Here is an 18,430-nt window from a genome sequence, read left to right as displayed (position 1 = left end):
TGCAGGGCGTGCATGAATTTTTTTAATTTTTTTTGCAGAGCATATAAGCCCCAACCGTTACCACATAATAATAATAATAATAATAATAATGGCGAGAGCTGTACAAGGAAGACCAAAATCCAAACAAGTTTATTTACAAACATGATTATGCAGAGCCAAGCAAGCACTATTTATTTTCCTTTTACTAATTCTACAGAGTGGTCCCAGTGTTTTTTAATCCATATCTCATTTCTAAAAGCCAATCAAATGGCAGCGGCAACATTTCGGTGCTCAACACACACAGTATTTCGCAGGCAAATGATAACGTTTATGTCGACACACGACAGCGGTCCAATCTGAACTACGATTCAGCTCTGCCTAAATCATTCACTAGTTGAACAATCTCTTGGACGAAAAGGTCTCTGTTAAGTGTAAACTTAATTCAGTGAGCACTGAAGCAGGCACGCACACAAAAGCTTTATCATGCACGACGAGTATGGAGTGACGTTTAACACAGCGTGGAGTCTTAAGCGGAGCAAATGTGTCCTTTGACTGGTTTGAGGGACAAACTCGGGGAATACAGATGAGAATTGCATATTGGGCGGAGAGAATGGAATGTCATAAGGCAGCATGGTATAAGACGTGATAAGATAAATACAGTAATTCCCCGCTATTCGCGTTTTTTAAAATATTTTTATTCCTTTGGGACTATTGATTAGTTCAATCTGAAATGCCCCACAATACCACCAGAAGGTGCTCAAGCTATGTCAAGAAGAAAGTAGTACATTAACTCATTCACTGCCATTGACGGCTATAGACGTCAAAAATTCATTTGAACTATTAGTTTAAAAAAAAATCCACTTTTGTTAACAAGAGTATGAAAACCTAGAATTTTTTTTATTGTACATTTAGAACAGATATAAAATTTTTGATGAATCGTGAGTTAACTAGTGAAGTCATGCGATTAATTACGGAAAAAATTTAATTCCCTGACGCCCCTAATTCTTAATAATCTTTTCTTCTTTATTTTTTTTAATTTAAATGTTTGTAATTTTACTAATCTTTTTTTTTAAGAAACAAATATTCAATTTCGAAGTAAAGCAAAAGAATGAAAGGGGACAGAAAGAAGTAAAACTTGTTTTGCCTGCCCCTGATGGAAAAAAAAACACCTCACGATTAATCACAAAGTTTTTATCTGTTCTAAATGTACAATAAAGTTTTTTTTCATACTATTGTTAACAAAAGTTGCATTTTTTTTTAACTAATAGAAATAGTTCAAATTATTTTTTTACGTCTATAGCCGTCAATGGCAGTGAATGAGTTAAGGGTGAGTAACTATGTTAGAATGACATCATCTCGACTGAGAATATGTAAGGGAGGGGCTAAGTTATTTATTTGTAAGTAAAAGTTGTGATGGAATGGACTCAGCTGGCCTGCAAATATTGAAAATCCATATTTAACTGACACACATTTGAAATGTTTTGGGGGGAAAAATGTTTTAACCCAAAATATAAAACTCCAATAAGGATTTTCCATACTGTCCCCTCCTCCCTAAAAATTATAAATATTAAAGATCAATATTTGAAGAAAACATACACAAAAAGGTGAATCAATGGGTGCCGAACTGTGAGTATGACTTATCGTAACGCTAATTTAAATCAAGTAAATTCAAATAAACAAACAAAATTGTGAAAACATGCACCCATGGCATCAATGACTCATGTTTTTTCGCTCTTCTCAGCAGAACAGCGGAGGATTACTGTCAATCAAATAAAATAATCGAATTTTCCCGAGGACATTTCCCGATAAGGCCACTGGAAACAGGCCAATCAAATGTTCACCCTTTCAATGTTGGGGAACAATCAAATTGATTACAAAAGTAGACAACCAGATGCTGCGTTTGGAAATACTTGTTGTTTTTTTTTAAACCCCAGACAAGTTTCGGGCTTTTTGTTTTTTACACAACATGGAAATCTGTTACGCCCGCCGTGTTTGGACGAGTACAGCAAGGAGTAGAAAAGAACCAACCTGTACAGCAGAGCCACTAGAAAACGTCACAGCAACAACATCAACATCAAGAAGAAGAAGAAGAAGAAGAAGAAGAAGACCACATGAAAACCACAGTGAAAAACAAGCCTGCTGTGGCGAGTGCGCTTCAGATTGATCTGAAACGGCGTCCAGTAAAGCCAGAAACCTTCAGTGGAACCTCCGGAGTCTTCCTCGGCTCAGTGGAAATCAAACAGATTGCTTTTTCTTTGGCTTTCCTTTTTTTTTTTTTATGCCGCGGGAGAATGTTGAGAGAAAAGTGTGATGAGAACAGAAAATGAAACATACTTCATATGTTCCATTATTCTGTATGACCGTTGGGCATATCCAAAGGGCAAGTGTTTTTGCTTTATTTTAGTTTAAACTTATGTGGTAGTTACTTTAGTGTTACTTTAAAAATGCCTTTAGAAATGAATACGGAAGGTTTACCAAATTGACAAATCGATATAACTAATTAATAAAAGGTGTACAATATTGTATTTATTGAGTGATTAGAATACTTTGAAAAACAAGAGTTTTAAATTAAAGATTTATCAAAATCAATATTAACAAAATGTTAGAATATTTAAAAAACTAATATTTCATTGCTTGATTATATATTTTAATATATAAATAAATACTGTAGTTTAAATTAATAAAAACAAATAAGTAGGCTGCTGAATAATATAAAATATAAAAAAATGGTAATTACAGTAATAAAATATATTTTATGGAATTGTCATATGAAATAATTAGTTTATGGTGACAAAATGTGCAAAATTTTTACAAAATTAAATTAATTTATATTCTACATTATTATGACTAATTAGCAATAATAAAAAACATATTTATTATAGTATTGCAGTATATAATTAGTTTAAATAAATACATAGTAAATTTCCAATTTATAATAAATAAAACAACAATTAACAAAACATTCATTATGAATTAATAGAATGTTTTAATTACAATAACCTATAATAAAATTATGTTTCTATTTCTATTAATGAATAAATCAGACGACCTATATTTTTTATGAACCGTATTTATTTTCCCCTAATGCATTTTAGTGCATGTCAATTATATGCAGATTTTTGCTATTGGCTAGCCGGGACAGTCTCTTTCCCTTGCAAATAGCGGGGGTTGACTAATAATATATATTTTTAAATAAAATAAATTAATGAATACTGTCAAGTGTTGTGAAGGTTGAACCGGCAGAATTATTCTAAGTTCTAATAGTTCTGCTGTAAGCGAGATCTGCCCAACGTCAATAAATATGCATCATTTCATATTGAAAAATGTCATTCTATCTACTTTGGGAGGTTCCACCGAAGTGAGATTCCGAGCCAGTTCACGTGCACGGCCCCGTGTGCACGCGCACGATACCGCGGGCGTGCATGTGGATGAAGTTGAAGATCTCGTGCGGCATGGCGTGGAAGCCCGGCCGTGGCTTGACGTTGTCGTAGTAGTGGTGCGTGATGAAGATGCCCGACGGGTTCATGGGGAAGGCCCAGAAGCCGTAAAGGTGCACCTCCTCGCACATCTCCAGGGCGGCGGTAACCAACATGAGGCCGCTGCTGAGGCGCTTGGCCCGCACGCCCTGCACCGCCCAGAAGCGCTGCACGTTGAGCAGGTACTGCGGGTGGAAGAAGAAGACGCCGCGCTGCGAGTCAAAGTCGTCCAGCATGTACTTGACCCGGAAAGAAACGTCCGTGTTGCGCGTGTTGTAGAACGCCGGGAGGACCACCGAAGAGTTCTCGTAGTTCAGCAGGACGTCGTAGAAAGGACGCCTCCATTTCTCCAACTTCTGGAACCTGTTGCCGCGGGAGGTGGTCGGGGGGGGAAAGGACGACGTGTGAAAAAAGAAGCGCAACAAGCAGGATTGGTTTTCGGCAAGATTTTTTGCGTACCTCTCGGTGATGATGCTGGGATTTATGGTTACCAGATCCGTTTTTGTGCCGACATCAGCGGAGTATTTCTCACTGATGGGCGGTATGTTGCATCTAGGACAAAAGATAAACAGCAACTGCACTCTTACAGCAGCAAACATTCTAGTAACAGGCCACCAAGTTAAGTATAATTATATTGAAAGTATAACAAAAAAACGATTACAACCGGAAAGTGGGTTTTGATTTAAAACGTGCGAGGGCATCGAATCGTCCCACTTTAAAATTGATCGAGAAATGCGTATTGAATCATCCTTTATTGAAAAGCTCTATCTTTGAAGGAAAAGTTCATTCAGATTGTCAAATAACAACGAGAAACGTATTGCATCATACCCTCTCCAACTGAACCGTACCATATCCAATCGAGTCGTAATCACACTCAATCAGACCAAATCGTTTCACATTAAAATCAAACCGTCCTTGGATCGCATCACACACACCGCATGTATCAAGATACATATCGAATCGTCTTTTATTGGGAGAGATTAGCACCCCTAAAAATGCCCCATTTAAATTAGATGTAGATGATCAAATATATGTAAACGTTATATTGTGGACAGTAAAAGAGATATGACTCGCCTTAGTCTCTTCCTCTCATCATTTACCGCATCTCCACAATCGGTGACCCCGACGTGGTTCCATCTCGGATTTGTTATTTAAATTCAAGTCGTTGAAATCACTCACAAGTAGACGTCAGTTTATGGTACATGTGAGCTCCCCTATTATTCCATGTGATGCTCTATTTTGTGTACATATTATAGGACTATGGCCCTCACTTTTTGAGCCATCGTAGGACAGCTTGCGATATTAAATGTCGTCTGCGAAGTGAGATTTCAGCGCTAACAATAGAATGTGACAAATGAGCCCACAGCAGGAGCTGGCGACATGCCAGTCATCAGCTGCAAATTGAAAAGCCTGCCGTTGTTTCACTGACGACAGGAAATTGTCATTGGAAAATGTGTTATCTATGCAACATGCGTGGAAAAAAATAAAGCTCAGCAGTGCTCGCAAAAATGGGCAGATTAGATGACGGCTGATTTTTTTTTCTTATTTCCTACCTGAACACAAAGTCTGCCGAATCAATGTCCTTTCCGCAGTTGCTGTTCTTGATGATGCCGCCATTTCCGATCACGGCGCATTTCTTGTACTGAGATTTGGAGTACGGCATATCCTAGAAGACAGAAGTGACATACGTAAAAAAAAGAAAAGAAAAAAAGACAACTACAAAAAAGACACAATCCCCATTTGGACAACTTGATTTGGTTTTCTATTTATATACTTGGGTGCACCCAAGTGGTGCGCTGGTGCGCTGGTGCGCATACGGACTAGAAATTGAATATCGTGCTATATTAGTGCAAGTCTTTCACCGTGCTTTTGTGCGCTACGGTTGGCCCAGCCTTAATTCCAAGTGAAGTCCGTAAAAAAAAAAAAAATAAATGGCAGAAAACAAAAATACTCAAAAGTACCAAAATATGACTTCCCTTATCTGGCTGGAATATAAGATATCCTGGACAGGACTCACGTCTGGGAACATCTTGAAGACTTCGGTGGTGATGGGTAGGATACCGCTGGTGTCCACCTCGTATCTCAGCTTGGTCCCGGCGGGGGTGTTCCTTTTGGTGGTGAACAGGAAGGAGGGGGCGTTGCAGCAGCGAGACAGCGACATTCTGCAACAAACCAAGAGTCATGGGTTGTGAGTTTGTGTTTATTTTTAAGCAAATCTGGAACTCATAGTATTTGACAATGATTGGACAAAGGGACGTAAAAGAATAGGAGACTGACTGTTATCAAGGTTTCTTTGGCATTGGCCTCCATTTTGCATATTTTGCGGGAACGATGCTTACTTGAAGTTGCCGGTCTCCTCCTTGCTCTGCTCCCACTTACACACCTGCAGGTTGCGCCATCTCTCAAACAGATCAGAGGTTTTGACCCTGGCAGACAGGCAGAGAGACTTGTGGAATGAAGAAGGATAGCCATGACCATGTATTTTCCGATTATTGTTTCTACAAAGGGCGGTAAATTGAAGAAAAAACAACAACACAAGGCAGACATTATAAAAACGCCAGCAAACGGATAAGGGCTTTGGGGATGGGGAGGAAAAAATGGAGCAGCAAAATGTCAGCGATTACTCTGCCGAGTCGACGGCGGCTTCATCTAGTGCGGCTGTAAATAGATTGTCCTTGAACTGACATTTCCTGGGAGACGAATATGAAACGATTGGCCCGCGGCGTGTAAAACAATATACTTGACAGTAAACGCCTGATTCGTGAACCGGGAAGGAGGCCTCGTGGGTTTAACTGGCTCACTACGGTGTGATGTGAATTTTGGGGAATCGACACCAGAGTGGATGATGTGCCATTTATAGGTAGTGGTGGTAAAAAAAAAATGTCTCTGAATCTCTATGAAATACATACTGTGGTAACTTCAAGTTGTACAAAGATTTTATGTTTTACTGGTTTTATCTTGGTAAGTTTTTTGCTTCCTGGGGTTGGGTGAAGACTACGAGACAGACAGACTACTGCGTTAGCGAGTCAGGCTAGCAGCCTAATGCCTGTAAATCAATGTTATTGTTGTACTTTTGACTCTTTGTGAACCGAAATACTTAGTTTAGTTCCTCTGTGACTGGTGTTGTGCATTCGAGTCACGTTAATTGGTGATGTTTGGCGACAACAACAAAAAGCACTCCAAGACACAAACTGGTGTGTTAGCTTCATGCGCTAACTGCTATAAGCTTGTGCTTGTCAATTGTCTTTTCAGAACTATGTTTTACACTACAGTACATCACTGGTTGATTTCATTTTACAATTTTTGTTTTCTACTTGTTTTGATTTCATTTCTGTCTGTAATGACCAACTTTATGTTTACTTTGTCAACTTTACTCTTGGTTGGTTTTCACAGAGAAGATAGACTGCTGCGTTAGCTTCTCGTGCTAACTACTATAAGCTTGCCACTTGTCATTTACGTTTATTATTTTTTCATGACAAACTTTTTGTGAAGAAAAAGGGATCCTTTGTGATTTGTGGTGTTGTGGATTTGAGTTACATCTGTTTGTGGTATTTGACGAGAAGGCGCACCGAGTGAATACAGACAGCTTTGTTAGCTTCTAAGCTAGTTTCCATGTGCTTGTTGCTTGTGATTAAAAGGTCATGTTTTTTCTATGCTAAATATACAGTGGTTGATTTTTATTCCGTTATTTAGTACAGTATGTCAGTTAATGTTAATATTTTCTTCCTGTTTTTAACATTCTTGTTGCCATTCTGCTTCAACTTTTTGTGACCGAAGTTCTGATTTTAAGTCAATTTGCTTTCTGCTGCCAGAGGTTTGTCATTTGTGATCAAAGGGTAGTGTTCATGTTAACTTTTTTATTTTTGTATGACCTTTAAAACGTTACTTAAGGCCCTGTCTGTATAGTTAACAGTGTTGGGGGGGGGGGGCGGCTGGGTAGGGGGGGGGGGGCGGCTGGGTAGGGGGGGGGGTTCACGCAAATATACTACTTGAATGGGAAATGGTACCACTGAAGTCAAATTATTGATATATTCAACAGCAAAAATTGACAATCATCACAATCAGTTCCTTAAAGACATCTCCCAACAAAACCGCAAGAACTCACTCACATTGTCAGGACTTTGACGTCCATAATCTCCTGTCTGAGCTCTTTGCATGTTGTCGAGTTGTACTCAAAGGGCCTGTCATAGTTTCCCAAATACCTGAAGGGATAATACACAGTTACTGGAACAAGTGGCAGAGTGTTGTAGTAGTAGTAGATGGATAAATTATTGCACTGTGGAAAAGGGGAAAGATATTTATCTCATTTAGTGACAATGTGCTATGACAGGTAACATGAAGATTATTTTGTGATTTTTTTTTTTATGCGTGTATTTATTCAAAACGTCTGAAAGTGGCAAAAGAGGTGTCGATCTGGTGGATTTGCGTATCACTGTGTGACATTTGTCATGTGCTGTGATGGCTAATATAAATAACTTTTTTGTAAACTCCCTGCACCGGCTTTATAACAATTTACATTAAAAAGTTTTTTTAATAATTCAAAATCAACAATTACAATGTTGGTACTGAAACATTAAAGCACATTACAGTCTATAAATTTGTGTTTATAGGGCGGGTGATATTTAAGCAGCAGCAAGAATCATAATTGGATCAAATTACATTCGCAGAATGAATTGTGGATGTGTAATAGATGGAGGACGTCACTGCAACATGTCACATGTGGCTGTGCATGGTGACAAAATGCGATGGGAGTTTTGGAAAAAAAAGAAGAAGAAAAAAAAGGATACCAAAGAACAAAAGGAGTTATACAACGGAGAGGATGCATTGAAAGGAACAAGATGCAGGATAGGAAATATCATACAAATCAACAGTGACACTGGTTTTGTTTACATCCACCTGATGATGCATTCCAAGAAGAGTCAGTGGGAAGTCCTTCATTTTCATCATTTTCATATTAATTAAGTAGCTATGATGGTTAAACTGTGTGGCGGTATCGATCAAACTTGACGATGCTGGCTTAGAAAGACCAAAATACAGAATGAGCAGCATTTGATCACAGATGTTGGCACAGAGCTTTATGGCACGTTACTATATAATTTTTAACAATTCAAGATGTGCCTTGCATCAATGACGATGACTAATTCGCAAAAACGATCGAAAGCAAATTTATTTACAATCTACAAATGTCTGAGAAGCGTCGTAACTTCACCTCTACTTGACCCCGTAGCATTATTTTTGCTTTGAGATAAATAAATAAAAAATTATGTTTTTTTTTACAAAAAATGGTAAGTTTGAGTAAGACTGTTATGTGTATATATATATATATATTTATATATATATATATATATAATTTCCTAAAAAGTGAAGCGAGAATTTCACCCGACCGTAACAAATTATCTTGATTGATGAAACTGCCATTGTTAGCTAATATCCCCCCCCCCCCCCCCCCCGCCCCCTATATATAGGCCATGTTTAGGACCCCTTAAAATACATCAAATTATCTTCTGGATACATGCTTTTTTCGCCCCCCCAAAAAATATTCATTCGCCTTCAAAATAATGACAAACACAGAAATTACAAGAGGGCCTCACAACAATCATAGGGGGCACAAAAAATAGGGTTTTAAATCCAAGAGACAATGCAGATGTGAAGAAGGGAAGGCGCAGCGAGGCGTGTCCACTATGTACTGTGCATGGCATACACACGACACAAGGCATCGGGAGACGATGGGTGCTGGATGGAACACAATGGGCGGCACATCGACAGGAGATTCTACCAGCTTACGGAGCCGGCCAGGATGGTGGGGTGTGGGGGTGGGGTTCGAGGGTCAAGGTGGACGTAATCATGCAAGAGAGCAAATCTGGAAGTGCAACCACCACAGGGGAAAAATAACTCGTATCCCCTTCAGACCAATGAAAAAGCAAAAGAGAGGCATTCTCGGGGTTTCTGTGAATGTACTAGAAATGCCTTCAAACGGGCCTACCTGTGAGAGCGTTTGTTTTTTCTTCTTAATATCGGCTAGGCAGGGTGTGACTATTATGGAGATCTGTGAATCTGGCTGAAAATGCTGACGGAAACATCTGTCGACATGCAGACAGGTTAGGAGTTAAACGTGTGACGTAGTCCCCCCGCGGCGTCACCCGTGATGCTAAGAAACCTGCAGACTTCATAAGAGAGAATGAGAAAGATAGCAAATGTGCTACGTTGTTGGTTCTGAGGAGTTCTGCTGCCTGGCTCCAAGCATGCAAAGGGCTGGCTTTTGGAAAAAGTGTGTGCGTGTGACCTCTCGTGTAGCTTACTCTCTGTGCTCTCTAGAGGTGTGGTGCAGTCAGTGACGCTGTGAACAAGGTACCTTTTCCTTCCATTTCTGGCAGGCTTCAGAGATCCGTCATCCGAGAAATTAACGGGACCGCTCCAATTTCCTGTCTCGTCCCCTTTGAGTCGGCTAAACTGTTGCGCACTAGTAAGAAAATGAATCAGTTTATTTGGCTTGATGTCCTCAGTGTGTTGCGAGCAGAGAACAGAAAACAACCAAAGTGGTTACCCACAGCATAATCATGGTACGCAAAAACACACGCGCACAAACACACGTTACACATTGAGCTTGAGCAGCTGTTTGTCTCAAGAAAACAGTGGGGAAATCACACAAAACATGTCCTGTTTACACTCTTCTAGGTGTCGGGAGTACAATTTGCTTGAAAAGATGGTTGAGCGCATGCTTATTAGCGATTTTTTAAATTTATTTTTATTCGGCATGTGTACTGACATTTTTAAAAATCGGTTTCATTGATATATCAAACATTGCACTATGCTACCTGTAATATTATTATTATTATTATTACATTATATCAACCTCCCCCACACCCTTCTTGCACGCCTACATTGATGCTAAGCTAGGAGGCTCAAAGTCATTAGCGAATTGTGTGTGTGTATAGCAAGTATAGTACTGCATACTGATTGCATACAATTACTACAAGGAAACTGGGAGTAACCATTCACAGAAAAAAAAAGTATTTTTTTATCAATTGGTATTGATAGCACATGCATTAGCATTGACAAAGAATTAAACCTCATTAAAATCAGTTGAGAAATAACCAAGTTATGAGTTAACTTTTAATGTCCATTGGAAATGTTGCCCCTACCAACATGGCTGCCGCACAGGCACGCCGGTTAGGCCGGGATGCTACAATACGCTCGAGAGCGTCTTAACAAACAGGCAATAAAACAATTAAGGCCAATATTTTGGCGACGTGAACTCTAGCATAGCATGTCGCTAAAGTTCATGAGGATGGTTTATGCTTGCTAATTTGAGCTCATAATGACATAGAATTATCAAATGCGTAAAAAAAAAAAATTGCAAAAGGGAACCGTCACGTATCTACGAAACGGCAAGGTATTAAGTGATTGTTATGCTAAATTTTGAGATTATTACTGAAGTCTTTGTATATTGAGTACTTTTTACAAAATGTGATTTTCACACTTCACGATATTTATTTCATGGAAATGAAACTTTTAATTGATTAAAGAGGTCAATTTGACCCGTTGAAACCATTATTGCATCACATCTCGGAATCTACCTGTGCGACTTCACAAGCGTGTACCCCATTTCAAGATTAACTTGTTCACTGCCATTGACGGCTATAGACGTCAAAAATTTATTTGAACTATTTCTATTAGTTCCACTTTTGTTAACAAGAGTATGAAAACCTAGAAAAAAATGTATTGTACGTTTAGAACAGATATAAAATGTTTGATTAATTGTGAGTTAAGTATTGAAGTCATGCGATTAATTACAATGAAAAAATGTAATCGTCTGACGCCCTTAATTTTTAAATAATATTATCTTTTTTGTTTGATTACTTAATTATTTAAACTCAAGATTAATCACAACTTTTATATCTGTTCTATATGTACAATACATTTTTTCCTAGGTTTTCATTTTGTTAACAAAAGTGGGGAAAAAAATGTAAAACTAATAGAAATAATTCAAATGAATTTTTGACGTCTATAGCCGTCAATGGCAGTGAATGCACACATACCATTAATCCATCCAATTTTGAGAACGAGTCCCTAAAAGATTATTCGGTGCGATTATCCTGAGAAAGATTTTCGAAATGTTTAAATATGCTCCCATGGGACATGAAGGCCTCATATCATGAACTCTGAGGAAAATAAACAGCATTTTAGTGACTTATAAGCAAGTATGCATTAGAAACTAATTCTTGTTTGTATTTGGGCCTTGCATGGGTTCATTATGTGATGGAGAACACATCGACGAGTATTCTCCGGTTAGAGCACTCGGCTTCTCTTTGCTATTTCAGCATCACTATAAATCTGCATAGCACCGGGAAGCTAATGCAGTAGTGTAACTCAATGAGGGGGTGGGGGGGGGGGTGGGGGGGGGGGGGAAGCTTGTGGCAAACGTTGTTCAATCTCCCGTGGCTTCCTCACATATCAATCAAGTATTTTGAATAAAAAATAAAAAATAAACTTTACGAGACCATTTATCTCTTCTGACTCGCTCGTAAGAAAGAGTCTGGTTTAAAAAAAAAAAAAAAAAAGGCATCTTGCGTTTGGCCCGCAGCACTTACAGTCTGGCTCCTAGCCTTGAGCTACTCTAATAGACCCTTAGAGCAGGAAGAATACTCTTAGTAGTACTCGAAGCCTGACACTATTGACGGTTTCCACAGACGCTTCCTGTGATGACAAAGCGCGCTTTGCAACGCCGAGGTTCTTTATTGCACGATTCGACGATAAATGGTTTGAACGGCAACCCTTGAAATGCCGTCTTTGTGCAATTTAATACATGCGGTTCACCTCGTCACATGTACTGTATGAATATATGAAGTGCACTCGTTTGTATATGCGATGTGTACTTGAAACACCCTGGACTGGTCGCCGGCCAAACGTGTAGGGCACATACAGACAAATGACAACCGTTCACACTCTCATTCAAACCTGAGTACAATTTGGAGTGTTCAGTCTGTAAGATTTTTGGATTAGTGATGGAAGCCTTGAGGAAAAACCCTCGCTAGCACAAATGCAACAGGCAAAGTCGGCACAGGAAGGCCAGTGACTGGATTTGAACCCCCGTCCTTATGAAGCAAATGTGCTAGCCACTAGCCCTCTGTTCCAAATAGCGTTTATTGCGTGCTAAACTTTTAAAATGGGTCGGCGTGACCTGCGTCATAACAGAAGGATTAAGGTAATAAAGTACAGTAAATGATATATGACTTTTGTCAACTGGGAGCTGCTAATAAGACTAAAGATGTATCTTAAAAGTTAAATTGTGAACCCGACGTTCAAACGAATTTAATAGCCAATACTAAACGTTTTGGAAAAAGTGCAACCAAATTAACTGTCAAGTTGTACTTTAAAAAAAAGAAGAAGGGAACTATAATAGTTTCTGTACATGCTTAATTTAAATTTAAAAAAAAAGTTACGACTAAATACAATTTAATCATTTGATGATAAAATTTTGTTTCACTCTAAAAACAGTTAGGTCAAAAATAACCCGAACTGGGCCAAAAAGGCACCACCCACTGCTTGGGTCAATCCGACCCAACTTTCTGTGTCGTTTTGTACAAAATAAGCCAACTTTTTGGGGGGTATTTTTTTTTAAAAACAAACAATTAGTTGGGTTGTTTTGTATAAAATGACCCAATTTGTTGGGTTATTTTGTACAAAAGGACCCCCTTTGTTGGGTTGTTCTACGCAAAAAAGTCCCAATTTGTTGGGTTGTTTTGTGCAAAAGTGACCCAATTTATGCGGTTGTTTTGTGCAAAATGACCCAATTTGTTGGGTTGTTTTGTGCAAAATGCCCAAATTGTTGGGTTGGTTTGTACAAAATGACCTAATTTGGGGGTTTTGTTCTAAATAACCTAATTTGTTGGGTTATTTTGTGCAAAAATAAAAAAATGTTTACCCAAATTGGGTTATTTTTGACCCAATTGTTTTTTTAGGAGTGCTCTATTTTTTTATATGGAAATTATTTAAAAATAGTTTACTGTATATAGCATGTTCTAAAATTCCAGTTAAATCTCAAAGTGCCTCAGCAAATCGATCATAACCAATATATTGCAATCTGATTTTTTTGATTTTTTATTATATGGGTGCAGACACATCGCTGGCATCGAGCTGAAACCTCATTCGTCACAATTTGGTAAATTTCTTGTTTGGTTTTGTTTTTCTCCAAATATCTATATGCTATTGGTCAATCCACACTTGTGGGTGTTATTTTTTTTTTTACAAATGAATTGTTCGTCTCTGTGTGCCCTGCGATTGGCTGGCAACCAGTACAGGGTGTACCCCGCCTACTGCCCGAAGCCAGCTGGGATAGGCTCCAGCAACCCCGCGACCCTTGTGAGGACAAGCGGTACAGAAAATGGATGGATGGATGGAATCCAAAATGTTGAAAAAGGCTTGCTCTGTTTGATGAAGCAACGTTTAATGGTTCAACAAGAGTCCCCTGAAAAGTGATGATTTTTGGAGGTACTGTGCAAGGATTCCGTCCGACGCCAGCGATATGCTACACAGAGTTTATCATAATGAGTCCATGACTTGCTTTTGACCAGGACCGGTCACCCATCACAAGAGGTTGATGACATCACACACACACACACACGCACACACAGTCAAGTCATCCCACTCTGGCCTTCTAATTTCTCTCCCCCCAAGAGTGTGTGCAGACAGACTGTAGCAAAATGGCCGCCGCTGAGCCCATTGGTTGTTGTCCCCCACCTCCCCCATCCACCCACCCGCCACTATTTCTTTCTTTCTCTCTCTCCAATGGGCCCAGCGCCATAATAACGTGCAGGATGCTTTGAATTCATGAATCTCACAATGTCATGAATCCATCTTATAAACCAGCCTGAGGGGAGCGTGGGGGGAGGGGAGGGGCATAGGGTGGGGGGGGGGTCATGTGTGTTCTCATATAAGGGACTGCAGCACATTATGTTTGCTTGAAGTAAACATAAGCGCTGTCACTTATTTGGGATGTGGCGTTTGCTCATTTGTTTGGGGTTCTTCTCAACATCTGCTCGTCTCGTGCTGGAATTTAAGAGGCGCACGCCGTGACGTCGAGAGAATATCGTGTTTGGGGTTCACAAAGATGTATTTCACTGGGAAAGGGGGTGCACATGTGAAATGAACACAATAATTGACTTATCACCGGCTGAAAATCATCATCACTTAAGCTGAGATCTCGCCGGATGTACCACCAGTCGAAGAAAGGCACAAACTTAAAAAAAATGATAAGAAATAAAAGATTAACTCAAGGAGAAAACACAACCATACACACAGCCGCTAAGGCGGCGTGTGTATGATATGAATGTGATGCTTTATCATCATCAAAAGAAACCCAATGGAAATTGTCTTTTTATGCCACAAAGGAGGAAGAAGAAAGGGGTAAAAAACGGATGGATGGTCAAATTGCTATCGCTCTCTTCCGGCCATTATTCCCCTGAAGAAGACATCCATTAAGCATTCAAGCAATGATGCTTTGAACTGCGCCCAAGGTGAAACAGCACGTACCTCTTAATGTAGTTTTTCCCGTAGAGAATCTGCTGTAACAAAGTCACCAGTCCGAAGGCGCAAATAAAGATGAAACAAAGGGACCGATTGCCGAGGATGTCTTTCCCCGACGACGGGTCGGTGTACCCGATCCTGCGGCGCAGCATCCGGGGCTGACGGTGACACCCTGCTCGGTGTCTTTCTCCGCCACTGCTGCATTCAGGACCGGCAGGCGCGCGCGTGTCTCGTTGGCCCAAAAGGACCGCGCATCGTCCATCACACGACCGACCGTCCCGAGTCCTTACCGGGGGTGCCGATCTATACCTCACTGGATCCAAATCAGGGGCAAAATCGAGATAGTATCGGATGAGGAGGCATTCCCACGGGAGGAGGGGGGGTTGAGGCGGTGGGGAGGTCCGCGGATGGTGCAAAGGGAGGAAATTGCGAAATGAGATTAGGTTATCATAAATATCTCAGCAATCCTATTACGCATAATAAATCGATGTTAAATTCTTGTCTGGAAAAATAAGTAGGGGTGGGGGAACACGCGCGCACACCTGCTGCGTCTTCTCCAAACCGAGCATTGCCGCGTGACTGCAATCTTGAAAGGAGGATGTGCTTTTTTTCCTTTGCCGTTATTTAACCACCAACTGTCACCAGGGGGCGCCATTAACCATTCCGGCATGCTTATTTTTAGCCACCACACCAAGGTCATATTCTGTTTCGTTCAAGAGCAAACGACATGAACCTTTGGAGGGGCAAGGCACATGGAACTTGTTTTTTTTTCCAGAAATTATTTTATTGCAGAAAATATATAAATGGAATGTGCACAAATTACTGATGTGTGGCAATTCAATCCAAATGTATTGGACACTGCACGATTGAATAAGTAATTATAGCTCCTTTATATTTATATATATATATATAGAGAGAGAGAGAGAGAAACCCAAAACACGCTTAGGACCGCCCCCTCATTTGAATAACATTTCATGCTGGCCGTCTGCAGTATGAAATAAATACGAGAGCAGAGCGTTTTTATTTATTGAAATTTAATTATATTTATGTATTTATTTCCACATTGTTTTTTTATCTCGTTTTTTTTTATGTCTGTATTTTTTTACTTCAAAAATCTTACCATACATTGTGATACATTTTCCCCCTGAAATAGAACACACGATTGAGGAAAGAAATCGTTGTGCAGTTAAACAGCAGAGATTTTGTGTCTTCTATGTTTATTATTAATGTAGAATGTCCATTTGCATTTACTGCATAGAACAGTGGTGTCTAAACTACAACCCGGGGGCCATTTGCGGCCCTCGACATACTAAAAATGGCATTTGAGACACGGGGGGGGGGGGTGTTTGGGAAGGGTCAAAGTAAGAAGGGAGGGTGTCGGGAAAAAAATAGATGCCACTATTACAAATAAATTAGTTGATAAATTGTAGCATTTTTCTAGATATGCAAAAAAAAAAGCAAATTTTTTTAGGAATAAACATGCGTCGTTCTGATTTTCTGTATGTGGCCCTCAAACGAAAAAGTTTCGACACCCCTGGCTAGAATAAAATAGTGGATATAAAATGTCTACACACCCCTTTTCAAATGTGATATAAAAATGACAAGAAACATTATTTGAAAACTTTATCCAGCTATAACCTGTACAACATACTGAAAAAAAATCAGAGCAGAAAACAAACAAGATAATGTGGATGCAAAAGTGTGCACACCCTCTTCCAACTAAAGATGTCACTGTGTTTAGAATGAACCAATCGCATTCAAACTCATGTGAAATGAGAATGAACGCACCTGCCACCATCTATAAAGTGGCTCTGATAACCCCCAAATAAAGTTCCGCCGTTCTAGAAGGCATGACTTCCTGATGACACGGTTCTCCATTCCACACTCGTCTGCCAACGGAGCATTCAAGTGTCAGTTGGCGAAATATGGACGTCTCCGGTCGCCGGCTGCGGCGACTGCAATTCCTGTGGGGTTGTCGTTACAGCAGCAGCAGATTCGGTCGCTTCCGCCGCCTTGGCATTCTCGGCGGCTTTGCTCTCGATCTCGTCCATCCGTCGCTGCATCATGCGGGGCATCAGCTGCACGTAGGTGCCCATCAGGCGGTGGTTGGAGCGGATCAGCTTCCCTGCGCATTTGTCAACGCAGCGCTCCTAGACGATCACAGTATTATTTAGCAGCCGAGTATGTTACCTTTCCAACAAAGAAAAAAAAAAAGGCAAAAAGTCCTTACCTCGTCCATGGTGAGGTTCCTGTAGTTGAAGTTACTCGTGCATCGTTGGAAGCAGATCTCAGTCATGCGGTTGTACACCAGAAGGAAATCACGCAGCTGCAAATAAACAAACATTAGCAGAAAATTAGGGCCGGAGATGTTGAATACTTTTAGAATTGATTATTCTACCAGGTATCACGTTAATGAAGTAATTGGATTAAACTTGTTTAATTTGCATTATTAACCAACCAAATATGCATGTGAGGTGTAAGTACTAATGTTGTGCACCTGTGGCCTGGTTCCCAAGTTTGAACATTCTGACATTTACGCACTCTTTCCACTTGGCTTCCCTCCGTGACCAAAGGTTGGATTGTCTTCTTCTTTTTTTTTTATATTGGTCATATATTATATGGGGGATATTTAGAAGCTAAAGAAAACATCTTAACCAGAGGTGACAATAATTATGGAGGGTACTGTATATCCGCGGACTTCATTCTAGACAGGACATCTTCTTTTACTATTTAATTTCACAATATTAGGAGGATAAGAATAGAGAGGCTGCCGTTCAAGAAAATAACATTTTGACTCACTATACGTGGGCTGGTTTACTCCAGAAACCTGCATACCGTCATTGTATGTTTTTTTTGCTGCTGTAGCTTGATATTTTACTATTAATTTTTTTTTACTGTGCTCATCATCTAACAACCTTTACGTTTACTTGCAGACTGCCGTGCAGAACTCCCGTGCACTTTTTTTTGGAGAGGTTACTCTAACCCCAAGACTCCCATACAGCCCTCGACTTTGTAATAACCGCTGATCCGAGAATCGCCACTGGACTGCTCTCAAAAGAGTCATGGTGTTATTACTATTTTTTTCCACATGAAAATTCTTATATCACAGGAATCGTCTTTAAATCTTATGATGCTGGTTTCCTGTAAATCGGTTCATGTTGACGTTTTACGCACGCACCGAGAATGACTTACGTTTCTCAGTTGCTGCTCGTGATCCATCGTGCTCGTCGTCCCATGCAGTAATGTTAGCTCAAATGACGTGTTTATCTTCAGTATGTATTTGGTGCCTCTTATATAGTATAAACGTTAAAATACACCAAGAATGATTCAAACTCCATCCTGAAAGTCGATGCTTATTCAAGAATAAGGACTATGTGACTTTCGTTCGGCGCAGTTTGTTAGCTTCCGGCTTTTCTTCTTCGTCGTGATTAGCGGATGTTTTCATACTG

General features: G+C 39.9%; 2 protein-coding genes across 2 annotated transcripts; both read right to left on the bottom strand.

Annotated features, from left to right (window-relative positions):
- Positions 1-101: 101 nt before the first annotated feature.
- st8sia5 (ST8 alpha-N-acetyl-neuraminide alpha-2,8-sialyltransferase 5) lies at positions 102-15,579 on the bottom strand. Its single transcript, XM_086097369.1, is given in 10 exon segments — positions 102-3,818; positions 3,915-4,007; positions 5,009-5,121; positions 5,473-5,617; positions 5,795-5,953; positions 7,565-7,657; positions 9,439-9,458; positions 9,460-9,535; positions 9,808-9,915; positions 14,988-15,579. Coding segments are annotated over 10 exon segments (1,416 nt in total). The 5' UTR covers positions 15,134-15,579; the 3' UTR covers positions 102-3,355.
- A 1,012-nt stretch (positions 15,580-16,591) lies between these two features.
- timm10b (translocase of inner mitochondrial membrane 10 homolog B (yeast)) lies at positions 16,592-18,396 on the bottom strand. The gene is made up of 3 exons (XM_086097372.1): positions 18,174-18,396; positions 17,212-17,307; positions 16,592-17,131 (listed from the first exon to the last, which is right to left on the bottom strand). Exons 1-3 carry the CDS (start codon positions 18,198-18,200, stop codon positions 16,886-16,888), a joined length of 369 nt encoding a protein of 122 aa, XP_085953498.1. The 5' UTR covers positions 18,201-18,396; the 3' UTR covers positions 16,592-16,885.
- Positions 18,397-18,430: the final 34 nt, after the last annotated feature.

Source organism: Leptonotus elevatus, chromosome 15 (assembly GCF_054856555.1).
Source record: "Leptonotus elevatus isolate MCC_2025b chromosome 15, RoL_Lele_1.0, whole genome shotgun sequence".
Classification (NCBI taxonomy): domain Eukaryota; kingdom Metazoa; phylum Chordata; class Actinopteri; order Syngnathiformes; family Syngnathidae; genus Leptonotus; species Leptonotus elevatus.
The sequence above is the reverse complement of the archived record's forward strand: the minus strand, read 5'-3'. Positions and strand labels throughout refer to the sequence as shown.